At 38.7% G+C, this 19,206-nt stretch overlaps 2 protein-coding genes across 2 annotated transcripts in view; both read left to right on the top strand.

Moving 5' to 3' along the window:
• CCDC171 (coiled-coil domain containing 171) overlaps nt 1–19,206 on the top strand; it is a 404,099-nt gene that overhangs the window by 29,282 nt on the left and 355,611 nt on the right. The window contains exons 5-6 of the mRNA XM_011930380.1: nt 9,339–9,529; nt 11,817–11,948. Of these exons, the coding sequence (XP_011785770.1) occupies nt 9,339–9,529; nt 11,817–11,948 (323 nt within the window). The remainder of the gene's footprint in view (nt 1–9,338; nt 9,530–11,816; nt 11,949–19,206) is intronic.
• LOC105503476 (putative non-histone chromosomal protein HMG-17-like) lies at nt 6,427–6,690 on the top strand. Its single transcript, XM_011930379.1, has one exon. The coding sequence runs from the start codon at nt 6,427–6,429 to the stop codon at nt 6,688–6,690; it is 264 nt and encodes an 87-aa protein (XP_011785769.1).

The following is a 19,206-nucleotide window of genomic DNA, read 5'->3' as shown; positions in this document are numbered from 1 at the left end:
GCCCAAAATCTCCTTAAGCTGATAAGCAACTTCAGCAAAGTCTCAGGATACAAAATCAATGTGCAGAAATCACAAGTATTCCTATACACCAATAACAGACAGAGAGCCAAATCATGAGTGAACTCCCATTTACAATTTCTACAAAGAGAATAAAATACCTAGAAATCCAACTTACAAGGGATGTGAAGGACCTCTTCAAGGAGAACTACAAACCACTGCTCAAGGAAATAAGAGAGGACACAAACAAATGGAAAAACATTCCATGCTCATGGATAGGAAGAATCAATATCGTGAAAATGGCCATACTGCCCAAAGTAATCTAAAGATTCAATGCTGGCCCCATCAAGCTACCATTGGCTTTCTTCACAGGATTGGAAAAAACTACTTTAAATTTCATATGGAACAAAAAAGAGCCCACATAGCCAAGACAATCCTAAGCAGAAAGAACAAAGCTGGAGACATCATGCTACTTGACTTCAAACTATACTACAAGGATACATTAACCAAAACAGCATGATACTGGTACCAAAAGGGAGATATAGACCAATGAAACAGAACAGAGGCCTCAGAAATAACACCACACATCTACAACCATCTGATCTTTCACAAACCTGACAAAAGCAAGCAATGGCGAAAGGATTCCCTATTTAATAAATGGTGTTGGGAAAACTGGCTAGCCATATGCAGAAAGCTGAAACTGGATCCCTTCCTTACACCTTGTACAAAAATTAACTCAAGATGGATGAAAGACTTAAACGTAAGACCTAAAACCGTAGAAACCCTAGCAGAAAACCTAGGCAAAAGCATTCAGGACATAGGCATGGGCAAAGACTTCATGACTAAAACACCAAAAGCAATGGGAACAAAAGCCAAAATAGATAAATGAGATCTAATTAAAGAGCTTCTACACAGCAAAAGAAACTATCATCAGAGTGAACAGGGGACCTACAGAATGGGAGAAAACTTTTGCAATCTATCCATCTGACAAAGGACTAATATCCAGAATCTACAAAGAACTTAAACAAATTTACAAGAAAAAAGCAATCCCTCAAAAAGTGGGCAAAGGATATGAACAGACACTTCTCAAAAGAAGACATTTATGCAACCAACAAACATTTGAAAAAATGCTCATCATCACTGGTCGTTAGAGAAATGCAAATCAAAACCACAGTGAATTACCATCTCATGCCAGTTAGAATAGTGATCTTTAAAATGTCAGGAAACATCAGGTGCTGGAGAGGATGTGGAGAAATAGGAAAGCTTTTACACTGTTGGTGGGAGTGCAAATTAGTTCAACCATTGTGGAAGACAGTGTGGCGATTCCTCAAGGATCTAGAAATCGAAATACCATTTGACCCAGGAATCCCATTACTGGGTATATACCCAAAGGGTTATAAATAATTCTGCTATAAAGACACATGCACACATATGTTTATTGTGGCAGTGTTCACAGTAGCAAAGACTTGGAATCAACCCAAATGGCCATCAATGATAGATTGGATAAAGAAAATATGGATAAAGAAAATGTGGCACATATACACCATGGAATTCTGCACAGCCATAAAAAAGGATGAGTTCGTGTCCTTTGTAGGGACATGGATGAAGCTGGAAACCATCATTCTCCACAAACTGACACAGGAACAGAAAACCACACACTGCATGTTCTCACTCATAAGTGGGAGTTGAGCAAGGAGAACACATGGACACAAGGAGGAAAACATCACACACCGGGGCCTGGCAGGAGGTGGGGGCCTGGGGAAGGAATAGCATTAGGGGAAATACTTAATGTAGATGATGGGTTGATGGGTGCAGTAAACCACCATGGCACATGTATACCTATGTAACAAACCTGCACATTCTGCACATGTATCCCAGAACTTAAATTCTCAGAACTAAATTTTACACTGAGGATGCAAAGGCATAAGAATGATATAATGGACTTTGGGGACTCTGGGGAAAGGACGGGATGAGGGTGAGGGATAAAAGACTACACACTGGTTGCAGCGTACACTGCTTGGGTGATGAGTGCACCAGAATCTCAGAAATCACTACTAATGAACTTTTCCCGGCAACCGAACACCGTCTGTTCCCCCAAACTATTGAAATAAAAAATAAAATGTGAAAAGAATTGTCCTTGATTAAAAAAGAAAAAAAGAAAGTGCTTTGTTAACTTCATGGGGCTAAAGAAATGTTAAGGTATAATTATTGTAACTGTTAAGATCCTTAGTTTTGTTCAGCTGTCTGGGGTTATTGACATTGGTCAGAAACATTTTTGATTATGTAGAGAAGAAAAAGTAGTATCTTTTACTCACCCATGCAAGGTTTACAACTGACAACCCTATAACAAAACACAGGTTAACAAGAGAAAAGCATAACACATTTATTTAATAAAGTTTTAGATGACGTGGGAGCCTCCAGAAATGAAGACGTAAAGAACAAGGGAAAACTATTTTTTTGCTAAGTCTGATGAAAGAAGTGGGTAGTTGTGGAGAAATATGACTGGACAAAAGGATATGATCTAATGTAATAAACTGAGTGGGAAACCCAGCAAGCCTCTTTGTTCAGTAGCGTTTCTTTCTTTCAGGTGATAGATCACTTGAGGGCCCCATGACCTACTTTCAGAGATAGTCGGTCAGAGAGGCGACTTTTCTAGATTTTACGTCTTGCTTTGGGGAGAAAGAAGGGTAGAAGACAGGAAGTCAGAGTAACCTTCCTTCTGAGGCCCTCCTGTCTTCTGCAGGTGAAAAATATTCAGCATACCAAGGCACCATAATTGGAGGTATTGTGTTCTGAGCCCCAGTAATTACCTTTGGTGTTTAATAATAGTTACACCACTACCTGGAATTTAGGAATATAAGAGTTGGAAGGCACTAGATCTGAAAGTTCATGACTTTCATTTAACTATGAGGAAAGTGAAGTCCTGGAAAGATGGGAAGTTACTTGCTCAGAGTCAAACAATTTCAACAGACATTCTACAGAGTCAGATAGAGAGATGAGTATTAATCACATGAAAAATGCATAACCTCACTTATTGTCAGGGAAATGCAAATGAAAACCATAGTGGATGTTATTAAACACCTATCAGATGGCTCTAATTGAAAAGATTGTCGATACCAAATGTTGGTGAGGATATAGAGCAACAGGGACTCATACTTTTTGTTAACGGGAGTGTAAAATGATACAACCACTTTGGAAAAAAACCTGGCATTTCTTTTAAAATAAACATGCATTTATCTTATGAGCCAGCAGTTTCACTCTTTATTATTTCTCCGTGAGAAAGAAAAATATTTGTCCAAAAAAGACTTGTAAAAGAATTTCATAGCAACTCCATTCATGGTACTCCAAAGTTGGGGAAAAAGATATTCATTAATAAGAGAATGAAGAAACAATTTGTGTTATATAGTGAAATACTGCTCTGCAATAAGAAGGAACCAACCACTAACGTATGCAGTAACATGAATGAATCTCCACAACATTATGCTTAGTGAAAGAAACTTTACACTCACCAGGACATCCTGTATGGTTCCATTAATATAAAGTTCTAGGATAGGAAAAACTAATTGTTGGTGAGAAAAAGAATCTAAACAGTGATTGCCTCTGCGGGGTGAGTTGGCAGTGGATTTGACTGGGAAAGAGTATGAGGGTACTTTTTGGGTTGAAGGAAATGCTCTGTATTTTGATAGGTGTTTGGGTTACGTGAATGTATTTATTCATAAAATCTCTTTGAACATTGGCCTGGTGCGGTGGCTCACACCTGTAATCCCAGCACTTTGGGAGGTGGAAGCAGGTGGATCGCTTGAACCCAGGAGTTCAAGACCATCCTGGCCAACATAGTGAAACCTCATCTCTGCTAAAAACAAAAACTAACCGAGCATGGTGGTGCACGCCTGTAATCCCAGCTACTTAGGAGGTTGAAGCAGAAGGATCACTTGAACCCAGGAGACAGAGGTTGCAGTGAGCTGAAAGCGTACCACTGCACTCTAGCCTGGGTGACACAGTGAGACCCTGTCTCAAAAAAACAAAACAAAAAACTCCTTGAAGGGTACACTAAAGATTTGTGCATTTTACTACATGTAAATTTTATCTGTAAAAAATAAAATTATACTAAATTCTAATTAATGATATACATGCTGAACTATTTAGGAGTGAAATGTACTGATATTTGCAACTTGCTTTGAAATGCATAAAATATATGATGGACTGATGGGTGGATAAATGAATGCAAGCATTGATGGATGGATGAATATCTGATAAAGCAAATAAGGCAAAATGTTAACAATCCTAGAGTCCAGGTTGTGGATATATGGATGTTCACTGCACAATACTTTCAACTTTCTCTGTTTTTAAAATTTTTGTAATGAAGTGTTGAGGGTAGTGTAAAAAACCTAATGCAGTTATGAGATAATCCCATAGCAATGGAGAGAATAGGGGGTGTGACAAGGGAGAAAATTTTGGAAGCTGGAAAGCAAATGGATGAGGAGTAACTGAGTTAGAGAGACATTAAAATCCTAAGTCCAGAGTGGGGAAAGCTGAAAGAGAAATTCTTAGTCAAAAGGCTTATAAACTGAAAGCACCAGATACCATTGGAATTACGTATGGGAGTAGCAGTAGTGAGTAAAATAAGGAGATTTAGATGAAAGCCGTTTGAGAGGCAGATGGGTCCTTAGATTTCCTTCCAAGAGCATGCTATTCTGGGATTACTTAAGAATTACTAGTGGAAATCAAGAGGTTTAATCCCTGGAGATGGCAACATAGAGAGTCTTTTGACTGGCAAAACCAGGAAGATTCTGAATGCTGAATATTGAGGAGCCATTCCTTCCAGCTTCCCTTTAATTAATTAATTTATTATTATTTTTTAGAGCTAGAGTCTCACTTTGTTGCCCAGGCTGGAGGGCAGTGGTGTGATCATAGCTCAGTGCAGCCTTGAACTCCTGGGCTTAAGCCATCCTCTCACCTCAGCCTCCTGAGTAGCTAGGACTATAGGTATATGCCACCACACTTTACTAATTAAAAAAATTTTTTTTTGGTAGAGACTGGGTCTTGCCATGTTGACCAGGCTGGTGTCAAACCCTTGGCCACAAGCAATCCTCCCACCTTGGCCTCCCAAAGTGCTGGGATTACATGTATGAGCCACCATGCTCAGCCCCCAACTTCCTTTGTATATTGACTTCCCCAAAAGCTAACACCTGCATTTCTACACTCTATGCCAGATGTTGGAGACTCTTCTGTGTATCACCTGACCAAGCTGATATAGTTTGGCTGTGTGTCCCCTCCCAAATCTCATCTTGTAGCTCTTATAATTCCCATGTGTTATGGGAGGGACCCAGTGAGAGATGATTGAATCATCGGGGCGGGTCTTTCCCATGCTGTTCTTGTGATGTGGGTCTCACGAGATCTGATGGTTTTAAAAATGGGTGTTTCTCTACACAAGCTCTCTTTTTGCCAGCTCCCTGCACATAAGACATGACTTGCTTCTCCTTGCCTTCTGCCATGATTGTGAGGCCTCCCCAGCCACATGAAACTGCAGGTCCAATAAACCTCTTTCTTTTGTAAATTGCCTACTCTAGGGTATGTCTTTGTAAAAAAAACGGATACAAATACAAAACCAGGAGGAATACAGGAGGTTCTGTAATACAAAACCAGGAGGAAAAACCTAATGATACTGATGTTGAAGGTTTCCCAATAAATGAGCCATCCAGATCCTTCTTCAGTGAAGACTAAAGTTGTTAACTTCTACCTTGAAGCTCAGATTCTAGGTGGTGGGTATATTAATGTATAAACTGTACTACATTTATAGTTTCTCACTTTTAATGAGAGTAGACGACCAAGTTATCAGATATATGAGGAAACCCTCTAAAATGGAGAGAAGAAATCAACTTAGAAGAAACAGAGGCTCTGCAGGGAGAACATTTAAAATAAGTAGCATTAATTTCTTCAGAGCTGAAAGAATATATTTCATCTATGAAGTAAGAACCAGATGTTATAAAAAATGAAAGCTCTTAGAAATTAAAAATATGGGGCCAGGCGCAGTGGCTCACGCCTGTAATCCCAGCACTTTGGGAGGCTGAGGCGGGTGGATCACGAGGTCAGGAGTTCAAGACCAGCCTGACCGACATGATGAAGCCCTGTCTCTACTAAAAATAGAGACAGAATTAGCTGGGCACAATGGCAAGTGCCTGTAATCCCAGCTACTTGGGAGACTGAGGCGGGAGAATCGCTTGAATCTGGGTGGCAGAGGTTGCAGTGAGCTGAGATTGTGCCACTCTACTCCAGCCTGGGTGACAGAGTGAGACTCTGTCTTTAAAAAAAAAAAAAAAAAAAAAGAAGAAAAGAAAAGAAATTAAAAATACGGAAGCAGTGTGAAGAAGAGGCAAGAAGGACTCTCGGACTGGCCAAAGCCCACACGCCATTACATCCCACGCCACCATGCCCAAGAGAAAGTCTGAAGGGGATGCTACAGGAGATAAAGCCAAGCTACAGAGAAGATCTGCAAGGTTGTCTGCTAAACCTGCTCCTTCAAAGCCAGAGCCCAAGCCTAAAAAGCCTTCTTTTCCCCTGCAAAGAAGGGAGAAAAGGTACCCAAAGGGAAAAGCTGACACTTATAAGGAGGGGAAGAATCCTGCAGGAGGAAATGGAGATGCCAAAACAGACCAGGCACAGGAAGCTCAGGGTGCTGGAGACGCCAAGTGAAATGTGTGCATTTTTGGTAACTGTGTACTTTTGGTGACTATACAGTTTGAAATCTTTTTCAACCAAGTTTTATGAAAATGCAGACTTTGTTGTATTTTTTTTTTTTTTTTGAAGCTATGTTGTTGCCCCACAGAACACATCGTCTTTTGAGGAAGGGACTTGTGTTACTAATAGAATGTCTCCGAAGTGGATTGTTGTGGGGAAAACACCTTTCCCTTCTAGTTTTGAGAGACTTCCTCTTGGCTCCCAGGAGGAGAGATTCCCTGATGTTGACACACATAGCCACCTTGGCACAAACACCTTGTGGTGTGGAAAAACAAATTTGTTTTTATGTCCTCATCTCCCTTCCACCTTCAACATAGACTTAACTCCCTTAAGCCCAGACATCTCTTGGGATTGACTCCCGGTAATTTGTTGTCAGTGTATCAGGCAGTCTGGACTTTCCAGTGAGACCACTGAGATGGCATGCTTCAAAATAGCAGCGCTTCTGTTTCTAGATTGTAGATCTTTAGATAAATTCTGCCATTTTCATTTCACTTCCTAAAAGTCAGAGTCGGCGGGTGAAAAGTGGTTAAACAACATGTTAATGTGAAATGTCAACCCCCACTCTAAACTTTCCCTGTTCAGAACATCAAATGAGGACTTCATTGGGTTTATAGTGGCTTTCTGATTTTGGTAGTCCTTTGAAGGGGAGGGAGTTTAAAAGTTGTATAAATGTTAACTGAAATACCTGCCTGCAATACCGTTATTGTTTGTGAAAAATATAATTAATAAAGTTGGATACAGTTTGGCTTGAAAAAATTAACAAATTAAAAATGTGAAGGCAGAAATGAAAAATGTCCCTAGAAGCAGTGGAAGATGAAGATGGAAGAAACCTCCCAGAAATTAGAATTAAAAAGACAGAGGTAGAAAAATAGGAGAGAAGAGATGAAAAAATTTGAGAACCAGTTTGAATAATAGGGAATAGTGAAAGAGGTAAGAGAGAAAACAAAAATGTATGATAAATCATCAATGAAATTACTCAACATCTCAGAACTAAAGGATATGAATTGCCAGATTGAAAGAGCCTATCGAATATTTACTGTATGGAAAGAAGTAGACCTACTGAAGGCATAGCATTAAGAAATTTCAGAAAAATAAAGACAAAGAGAAGATTCTAAAGCTTTCAAGAGAAAAGAAAAAGAGGTCAAATGCAAAGGATCAGGAGTCAAAATGGCCTCAAACTACTTTCCTGCAATGCTGGATGCGAGACCATGGAAGAATGTCTTCTGGAGATGGTAGCTGAATGGGAGGGGGGACTTTTAATGTATTTCCTTTTGCACCTTTTATACCTTTGTATTTTGAATGTTTTGAATATATGATTCATTCATAATGCAAGTAAATATAATTTAGAAATACTACTGCTAATGTAGCTGTGGCTACGTTTTTAAACATGTTTTTATAAACATTTCATCATTTTATCTTCACAAAAACTTAACTAGGGACATTCTTTTTTTTTTTTTTTTTTTTGAGACTGAGTCTTGCTCTGTCACCCGGGCTGGAGTGCAGTGGCCGGATCGCAGCTCACTGCAAGCTCCGCCTCCCGGGTTCATGCCATTCTCCTGCCTCAGCCTCCCGAGTAGCTGGGACTACAGGCGCCCGCCACCTCGCCCAGCTAGTTTTTTGTATTTTTTAGTAGAGACGGGGTTTCACCATGTTAGCCAGGATGGTCTCGATCTCCTGACCTTGTGATCCGCCCGTCTCGGCCTCCCAAAGTGCTGGGATTACAGGCTTGAGCCACCGCGCCCGGCCTAACTAGGGACATTCTTATTCCTAGTGAGACTCAGAGAATCACAGAGGTTTAATCAGGTGGCAGGTGATAGAGCCAGACCTGGAAGCATTTCCTTCTTTTCTAGGTGCTGAAACAGAGCAGCAGTGGTAGTGTGTTGATAGATGTTGGTTATTGTTGAGGTAATAGGGTAAGAGGTGAGTTGCATCTAAATCTGGCAAAGTAAATAGCTACAGTTCTAAGGGCTGGGGCAGTGGTTTCCAGCCTCAGCTTTGTGACGCTTGTGTAAGATGTGCCACAACTAGTTCGTTGTCAATAGTCAAATACCAAAATTTGTAATCTACTGTTTTTAAAAACTTGCCCTATATATTGCAGTCTTAAAAACTGATTTTTCTTTCTTCTTCTTCTCCTTTTTCTTTTCTTTTAAAAAATCTGAGAGGAGGTCTCCCAACTCCTAGGCTCAAGTGATCCTCCCACCTCAGCCTTCAGAGTAGCTGGGATTACAGGTGTGCCCCACCACACTCAGCTGGTTTGTTTTCTTGAATAGGACAAAAACCAATGGAGTTGCAGCCGGTGCTAGAAGTGCACCTAAACTTGGATATGCCATCAGAAATATGTCACACTATTTCATAGCAAAATCATCATTGTCTAAAGGGGAAGAAGAGATTGAAAAATTGTAGAATAGATTGGATTAGAGACTGTGAACTTTTCAAGAGTTTACTGGACTGGAAAGGTTTTCAAGAGTTTACTGTAATGGAAAGGTTAATTGTTTTATCCTAAGATCATGCTGTAAATGATGTCAACTCCAATGCCTAGGTTTTGGGGCTCCTTCTTATTTAATTCATGGTTGTAAATGTACCTGTTATTCTATTCTTAATAGCACAAAATTCAGAACTTCAAGCAAAGACAAATGAAATTGAGGAAGCATTTCAGACTTCTCAGCAAAAATGGAAAGAAGAATGCAGAAGGTTTGAACATGATTTGGAGGAAAGAGACAATATGATCCAAAATTGCAATCGAGAATATGATTTACTTATGAAAGAAAAAAGCAGACTAGAGAAAACTCTACAGGTAAAATAGTTTTTATAAAGGAATTTTCCTATATGTAATATTCACCGAGATGTGTTGTACATTACTTGAAGTTATACTGGATTTCCTTCCTTCCTTTTTCCTTCCTCCTTCCTTCCTCCCTCCCATTTTTTCTTTTTTAGGGGCATTTTTGCTGATCGCTTTCTTAGTGTATTAATAGGTATACTTTTTGGGGTGAAAAACGGTTTGTGCTCACTAATCAAATGTTAAAAGCCAACAAAGCACTTATATAGGCATATTGTAAGAAGGTAAGAATCTACAGCCTTTTGTCTAGCGACATGAAAATTTGAAATTTTAGAAACATGGGCACTGGATTTTGGTCTGAATATACAATAAATATAGAAAATATTTGTATGTTTATATGAGCTTCATTATCTATATAGAGCATGTTCTGTATAGACATGATATGTAACATATTTAACTTTTACTAAAATTGTGAGCTATTTATTCCCTCATTTTTTTGTTCGCTTTTTACTGCCTAAAGTAAAAGTGATATAAGGTTGAAGTTGCCAGTGACTTAAAAGGTAGATTTTGAATTGTCTATATTTGCCATTTTTTTTGAAGTAACAGTTTAAATGAAAAAAAAAAATTACATGACAAACCCAGGTATGGTGGTACATGCCTGTAGTTCCAGCTAGTAGGGAGGTTGAGGTGGGAGGATCACTTGAGGCCAGGAATTTGAGGCCAGAGTCTACCATGTTTGAGCCTATGAATAGCCACTGTACTCTAGCCTGAGCAATATAGTGAGACCCTGTCTCCCCCCAAAAAACAAACAAAACAAAACAAAACAAAGAAAAAAAAACTGTGATAAAAGTGTTCTACCTTTACCATTGGTGTAAATGGCTTTTTTGAATTCTAGAAATGTGTCTTTACTAAAAGTGAATTATACAAAAGCATTTACAAACTGTAAAAGTTTTCGCACAGTCGTTCCCAGATGTTGTCATTGTCAGCAAATTTACTTTTGATTTCTTCCACATCAGTGGTCATAGTTTGTCTCTTTTGTTTACTACTGTATTGCTAGACCCTGGAACACTGGCTGACATGCAGAAGGGCTCCATTAGTGTGTGAATGGGGGAGGTTTCGGTGGTAGCTGATATTACAAGTCCTTGGATGGGCCTGTATAACCTTCCCCACATACCATGTTTTGGAGTTACGTGGAGAGGAGGGTGATGGTGGCAGCATTTCTTCAGCCAATCAGCTTGCATGCACCTCAAGGTAGAAGATTTTGATCTGATCTCAATTAGCTACTTAGGAGAACTGTGCTTTGATTTTAGGCTATTGGCTTTAAACTAATCTGCACAGAGACCCGTGGGACAGTTTGGAGTTGAATTTGAGTCACTATTTAGCCCTTGCGGGGAAAAAAAGCCTCAAGGCTCTTTATGAAAGCTTTCTATAAGTTAGGAGGGTAATATTTGTTAGACAGATCCCTGCTACCGTTATATGGACATGAGAGACTTTCTTTTTCACGCATGTAAACCATAGACTTTTTTTTCTGTTAATGGAAACTTGATTTTAAACCCTGTAGTTAGAAAATTGGGCTTCTCAGCAAATTGCATTTTATATTTTTAGGATATTGAACCAAATTAGATCTTGCAAATGTAGTACACCTTGGAAAACCCAAAAGGAAATGCTTTTTTTCAAGTATTGTTTATCTATAGAACTAGAAATTACAGCCCGTACTTAAATTTTTTGTTTTTTGCTTTTCACATTTTTAACATTCTAGAGTTTCCTTATCCTAATTTATTGCACAAAATTCTTTTCTTCGCCCCTTTTTCCCTTTTGGAAATACATTGTTCTGTGTCAAATTTATATATAAATTATCAGGGATCATCCAGACATTTTGATCACAGGTAGATATTTCCATATTAAATGGAATTTACTTTGTTTATATCTATCATGTGATATCATATATTGATATTTTGTTGAAACCTCTGAAGTTACATTTTTCAGAAAAATATATGCTTATATAAACAGGTATATATAGCCTGTTGCTTATGTATACTTATATATAGGTAATAGGTAAATATATGCTTATATAAACAAGGTATAACCTGTTGTTTAAATAACCGTAGTTTCTTACTCAGATCTACATTCTGATGATCAAATTATAGTTTTATTAATGATTTTAACATGAATTATGATGAGTTTTAACATCTATAGGTAAGGAGAGCCTCTTTGTACATTTAAACTGGCGATGAAAGAAGAAAGATAACTTTTATTGATCTAATAGTAAAGCAAATTAGTAAAGCAAAATTTTATTTATATAAAGGAAGCATTGGAAAAACATCAACAGGAGAAGAATGAGATGGAGTCTCATATCAGGGAGACAGCATTGGAGGAGTTTAGATTACAAGAAGAACAATGGGAAGCAGAAAGAAGAGAATTACAATTTATAGTACAGGTATTTTAAAAATAATAATTCAGTTCCTTAAATATATATTTTTAATGCTGATGATATTCAAAATGACATTAGTGGGATAATTGACTTGCTCCAAGGGAAAATAATTTCTAGTTTTGATTCTGGAAGGCCATGTTTCATTTGCTGTTACATGACAATAGGGCAACTATTACCAACAGATACCACAATGATTTCCATTGCATACATTATGTGATTTTTAAGAAGGAAGTATATATATTTGGTATTTTATTTTTCCAATTTAAAGTGTGAAACTAATAGCTGTTTTGAGTAGGATAAAGAAATAGAGTAATAGCATTCTGGATGTTAAAGAATCCTTACAAATCATATAATGTAGTAATTTTTGAACTCTTTTTAAGAAGTACAAATTCTTAATTATCCTGCATTCCTCCATCCCTGAAACATGCAGAATCCCTGAGGCTTCTGTAGTCCAATCTGAAAATTCCTGATTACTTCTAATCCCCTTTATACATGAGCAGATGGAGATTTGGAAGTTACTGACTCAGGTTAGAGGCTGAATGATTAATGTGGGAAAAGACTACAGGTCTCTGGATTCTCACTCCAGTGTACTTTGCATTTTTTCAGGAGATTATATGTATTTATTTTGAAGGAGAGGTAGGAGAAACTCAAACTATTGTGTTATCGTGTGTTTTAAAGGAAATTTGTGAAGTTAATCCTCTTTAAGAAAAAAATCCATGAATCAACTAACTTAAAATTTCAAAGACATTTTCATCACTTCTTCTAATTATTTTGTGATAACACAATGTGTTTTATGTAATTTTTCTACACAAAATGACAAATTGAAATAACCTTTATATAGATGTCAAAGATATGCATTTTTCACAAGAATGAAAAATACCCACGTATAATATGTTTTGGAGTAATTGTGTGTCACAAACAACTTTGCAACACAGAAATTGACCAAAAATATGCAGAGAATAGAAGCCACTTAATTTTTTTAAAAGTAAAAGCTGGTAGTGAACAGTGGAAATACTGAATTTGTTGTATATGTCAGTATTGAAAATACCAGTGAAACCACAGTTTTTCTAAACCTTTGGTCTTTGTGCAGTGCTTTTCTTCCCAGTCACCTCTTCTGTAGAATCTGGAAGGACAGTACAACCACGCTTTAGACCTCTTGTATTCTGTTTGAAGTTTGTGTAGTTAGTTAGTTCATTAGTTCATTTGCTCGTTCATTCATTCTCTAAGTACTTACTGAGTTACTGCTCTGGCTTCTGAGGCTATAAAACTGATTAAGACCTGGTTTCTGTCCTGGAAGATATTTCAACGCAGGGACATGTAAAGAGAGTAAATATCGTGTGATGAAATTTTAAATAAAATGCTGTAGTACCACAAAAGAGAAGTTGATTAGCTATCTAGGAGACTGAAGAAGACTTTGCAGAGCACATGATATTTAAGCTGTTGATAAGTGTTTTAAAGGCTACTTGGAATAAACAAGCAAAATAAAGTAAATGAAAATAGCCCTTTTATTTCTAAACACTCAGCCAGAGGTCTAAATTTATAAAATGTAATTCAAAGGCCTGTGTATGAATATGTGGATGATGTGATTTTGGTCTAGTTTCTTGATCAGTCCTGTAAATCCTAAATGAAACATAGTGGTTATACCAAAGTTTATATATGAAGTACTAAAATAATTTAAAATTAGTCATTTGTCTTTCATTATGATGTGTACAGAAAAATGCAGGAATATGCTCCCTGGTTACTACGAATAGTATCTTGCTTTGCTGCTTTTGTAAGGTAAATTTTATTGTATTTTGTAACTAGAATGTTTACAACTCTGTTTCTCAATTTCTTTTCTTTTCTTTTTTTTTTTTTGAGACGGAGTCTCGCGCCCAGGCTGGAGTGCAGTGGCCGGATCTCAGCTCACTGCAAGCTCCGCCTCCTGGGTTTAGGCCATTCTCCTGCCTCAGCCTCCCGAGTAGCTGGGACTACAGGCGCCCGCCAAATCGCCCGGCTAGTTTTTTGTATTTTTTAGTAGACACGGGGTTTCACCATGTTAGCCAGGGTGGTCTCGATCTCCTGACCTCGTGATCTGCCCGTCTCGGCCTCCCAAAGTGCTGGGATTACAGGCTTGAGCCACCGTGCCCGGCCGTGTTTCTCAATTTCTTGTCTTTTTTTGTTAACGAAAGAAAATAGCTTTTCCTTTTATAAATCAATCTTTTTTTTTGGGGGGGACGGGGTCTTGCTTTGTCACCCAGGCTGGAGTGCAGTGGCGCAATCTCGGCTCACTGCAATCTCCACCTCCTGGGTCCATGCCATTCTCCTGCCTCAGCCTCCCGAGTAGCTGGGACTATAGGCGCCTGCTACCACGCCCGGCTAATTTTTTTGTATTTTTAGTAGAGACGGGGTTTCACTCTGTTTGCCAGGATGGTCTCGATCTCCTGACCTTGTGATCCGCCCACCTCGGCCTCCCAAAGGGCTGGGATTACAGGCGTGAGCCACCGTGCTCGGCCATAAATCAATCTTAAGAAACTCGTGTGACTTTATGTTAAAAAAAAGGTTTTTTTAAAAACAACCTGAGGGATAGAGTGAACGTTTCTTCTCTGTTGGCTGTTGATGGGTTTAGCTTTACATACTATAATTAGGTGTTAGTATCTTATAGTGTTCTCTTTGTGTAGCTCTCTAAGAGAATTCAGTTTTTTAAATAAGTCTTTTTTTAAACCTTCTCAGTGAAACCTCATCTTTAATAGACAAAACTTGTTATAATATTTCTGTCATCTGGGCTTTAGAATTCAGACCCACTATAAAAAGAAAACTTCAATTTTATGCCATGTTCTTTTTCTTTCTCGGGGATTGGAGCACTAAATAGAGGTATCCTTCTCTGGAATATTAACATGAATGAATTCTTATTGGTGTTATCTAAAAAGTTACGTCGTTTTAAGATAGTGTTTCTCATTTCTTTTTTTTTTTTTGAGACAGAGTCTCTCTCTGTTGTCCAGGCTGGAGTGCAGTGATGCGATCTCAGCTCACTGCACTCTGTGCCTCCTGGGTTCAAGTGATTCTCCTGCCTCAGTCTCCTGAGTAGCAGGGATTACAGGCACGCACCACCACGCCCACCACGCCCAGCTAATTTTTGTATTTTTAGTAGAGAGGGGCTTTGCCATGTTGGCAAGGCTGGTTTCAAACTTCTGACCTCAGGTGATCCGCCCGCCTGGGCCTCCCAAAGTGCTGGGACTACAGGCGTTAGCCATCCCGCCCAACCTTATTTAATTTTTAAATTATTTATTTATTTTTATTTTATTTATTTGTTTATTTTTTGAGACGGGGTCTCGCTCTGTCGCCCAGACTGGAGTGCAGTGGCATGATCTGGGCTCACTGCAATCTCCGCCTCCTGGGTTCACGCCATTCTTCTGCCTCAGCCTCCCGAGTAGCCGGGACTACAGGCGCCCGCCACCACGCCCGGATAATTTTTTTTGTATTTTTAGTAGAGACGGGGTTTCACTGTGTTAGCCAGGATGGTCTCGATCTCCTGACCTTGTGATCCACCTGCCTCGGCCTCCCAAAGTGCTGGGATTTATTTTAAGTTTTGGGGTACATGTGCAGGATGTGCAGGTTAGTTACATAGGTACACATGTGTCATGGTAGTTTGCTGCACCTGTCAACCCATCACCTAGGTATTAAGCTCAGCATGCATAGCTATTTTTCCTAATGCTCTCCTTCCCCTCACTCTACCCCTGACAGGCCCTAGTGTGTGTTGTTCCCCTCCCTGTGTCCCTGTGTTCTCATTGTTCAGTTCCCACTTACAAGTGAGAAATGGGGTGTTTGGTTTTCTGTCCCTGCCTTAGTTTGCTGAGGATAATGGCTTCCAGCTCTATCCGTCTCTGCAAAAGACATGATTTCATTCATTTATGGCTGCATAGTATTCTATGGTGTATATATAGCACATTTTCTTTATCCAGCCTATCATCGATGGGCATTTGAGTTGATTCCATCTCTTTGCTATTGTGAATAGTGCTGCAATGAACATACATGTGCATGTGTCTTTACAGTAGAATGATTTATATTCCTTTGGGTTTTTTTATATACCTAGTAACGGGATTGCTGGGTCAAATGGTATTTCTGGTTCTAGGTCTTTGAGGAATTGCCACACGGTCTTCCACAATGGTTGAATTAATTTACATTCCCACCAACACTGTAAAAGCATTCCTCTTTCACTGCAACCTCGCCAGCATCTGTTGTTTCTTGGCTTTTTAATAATTGCCATTCTGACTGGCCTGAGATGGTGTCTCATTGTGATTTTTGACTTGCATTTCTCTGATGATCAGTGATGTTGAGCTTTTTTTCATGTTTGTTGGCTGCATGAATGTCTTTTTTTTGAGAAGTGTCTGTTCATGTCCTTTACACACTTTTTGATGGGGTGGTTTGTTTTTTTCTCGTACATTCGTTTAATTTCCTTGTAGATTCTGGGTGTTAGACCTTTGTCAGACGGATGGATTGCAAACATTTTCTCCCATTTTGTAGGTGGCCTGTTTGCTCTGATGATAGTTTATTTTGCTGTGCAGAAGCCCTTAAGTTTTTAATTAGATCCCATTTGTCAATTTTTGCGTCTGTTGCAATTGCTTATGGCGATTTCGTCATGGAATCTTTGTCCTGCCACAAGCTTTTCTGTTGTGGGACAGGCAGTGGTAAAGCTTTGTTCCTAAACTATCATGTTCCTCCTTTTTCATTTTTCCCATTAATTTCACTGTGTACTTTATCAGTGGGATTGAAAACATTTAGAAGATGAATATATATGTTTTCATATTTATTTCATATCTAAAATTCTATACCTCAACCAGGGAATACATTTATCCTTTCCTTATTCATTGACTAAGTTTGGTGTATGTATCTAGTGATTGAAGTATGGGGGAGTTTGTGATGGTATGGGAAGTGTAGCTTGAAAATAATTCTATGAACTAAAGAAAGAGGAGAAAGAGTAGGGAGGCAGTGAAGAAAGTTATCAGACCAGCCTTAGTAGGCATGGTCTGATAGGCCTTAAGACAATCTAGGGATTGGGGTGCAACATATCAAAAGCTGACCCAGTAAGTACGATTGTGATATAGTGACAACTTGGAGGAAGTTACGTGAAACAAAAAGTGTTTTTAGGAATATCCATATAACAGAATACTATGCAAATACACAGAAATAATATATGAACATCAACAGATGGACGCAAAGTACTAGGAATATAATTTTATTTTGTTGTATTACTTTATATTTTTGAGACAAGGTCTCGCTCTGTTGCCCAGGTTGGAGTGCAGCGGGACTATCACAGCTCACTGCAGCCTTTCCCTACCTCAGCCTCCTGTGTATCTGAGACCACAAGCATGTGCCACGAAGCCTGGCTTATTTAAATTTTTGTAGAGATGGGGGTCTTCCTGTGTTGTCCAGGCTGGTCTTAAATTCCTGGGCTCAAGTGATCCTTCTGCCTCAGTCTCCCAAAGTATTGAGATTACAGGAGTGAGCCACCACACCTGGCTTATAATTTTATTTATGTAACACATTAACATATGTTAACATGTATGACAGGGAAACACCTTAAGAAAGTTGACCTTAAATGATCAAGGGCAGCAAGGAGCATTTCTTTTCTTTTGGAAAACTATGTACTGCTATCCTGTTAACAAATGGCATAGAAAAGGACTCTGCCACTGATAACTTCGTTATAAAAATGCCCCTAATTTGTCTGGGCACAGTGGCTCATGCCTGTAATCCCAGCGCTTTGGGAGGCTGAGGCGGGCACATCATGAGGTCAGGAGATTGAGACCATCCTGGTTAACACAGTGAAACCCCATCTCTACTGAAAAACCAAAAACCAAAAACCAAAAACCAAAAACCAAAAAATTAGCCGGTCGTGGTGGCACGCACCTGTAATCCCAGCTACTCAGAAGGCTGAGGCAGGAGAATTGCTTGAACCCAGGAGGTGGAGGTTGCAGTGAGCTGAGGTCACACCACTGCACTCCAGCCTGGGTGACAGAGTGAGACTCTTGTCAAAAGATAAATAAATAAATAAATCCCCTAATTTAGGGAAATTTAAAAACAAGAAAGTAAGGGTCTTGCCCCTTTCACCTCTGATTTCACTCCTCATGTCAGGATATAGAAGCATTATGTTTTTACATAAATAAAATGATATACCTCAATAATATTTTACATCCATCTTTTGATGTTCATACCTTATTGTTTTAGTATTTGTGTGGCATTCTGTCATGTGGATTTTCCTAACATACTGTAGCGTCTCCCTTACCTGTGGGGCATATGTTACATGACACCAGTGGATGTCTGAAACTGTAGGTCTGCTGTGTTTTTTTCTATACACACACATACCTATGATAAACTTTAATTTATAAATTTATAAATAGTAAGAGATTAACAATGTAATAATAGAACAATCATAGCAAGATACTATAATGAAAGTAATGTGAATGTGTCTTTCTCCCACTCAAAATATCTTATTGTACTGTATTCACTTATTTTTGGACCTAGATTGACTCAGGGAAACTGAAAGGGAAGATGAAACTGCAGATAAGAGGGAATATTGTATTTCAGCAGTCTCTTATTGATATACATTTTACTTCTTTAAAAATTTTTAGCTCCAATTAATGATTCACTAAGATTCTTGTCCATATCTTTGAGCAGTCATACAAATGATTCTTCTGTGTAAATGCCTAGAAATATAACTGTTGCATCTACAAGCTTATGGATTCACAATTATGATACATATTATACAAAGCACCAGTTTATACTCTACAGCAACAAACACTTTTTATTTGTATAACTTTGCTGGCCTTGGGGACATAGAAAAGAGGAACTTGTTCTGGGTCTTTCAGGAGATAATCTTGTAATAGATTAAGGTTGTGGTTAGCTATATTGATGTATTTTATAAGCTACAAAAGAGGAGTACATTTAGCTCTGATATTTTTCTAACTAGTGTAATTCTTCAGAATTGGAACGGAACCGTATTTTGGATTCTGAGAAGCGTTATTTATATGAGTATGTATAAAGAATTATACTTTTTGGGCTGTGTTTCTTGGAAGATGTGGAAAGAAAGCAAGTTTCTTTTCTTTTCTTTTCTTTTTTTTTTTTTGAGACAGAGTCTCGCTCTGCCACCCGGGCTGGAGTGCAGTGGCCAGATCTCAGCTCACTGCAAGCTCCGCCTCCCGGGTTCATGCCATTCTCCTGCCTCAGGCTCCGGAGTAGCTGGGACTACAGGCGTCTGCCACCTCGCCCGGCTAGTTTTTTGTATTTTTTT

Source organism: Colobus angolensis, unplaced genomic scaffold (genome assembly GCF_000951035.1).
Source record: "Colobus angolensis palliatus isolate OR3802 unplaced genomic scaffold, Cang.pa_1.0 Scaffold86, whole genome shotgun sequence".
NCBI classification, from domain to species: Eukaryota; Metazoa; Chordata; class Mammalia; order Primates; family Cercopithecidae; genus Colobus; species Colobus angolensis.
The sequence above is the reverse complement of the archived record's forward strand: the minus strand, read 5'-3'. Positions and strand labels throughout refer to the sequence as shown.

Bases quoted from the DNA above. Each gene is read 5' to 3' on its own strand.
- LOC105503476 (XM_011930379.1), top strand. From the start codon at position 6,427: ATGCCCAAGAGAAAGTCTGAAGGGGATGCTACAGGAGATAAAGCCAAG.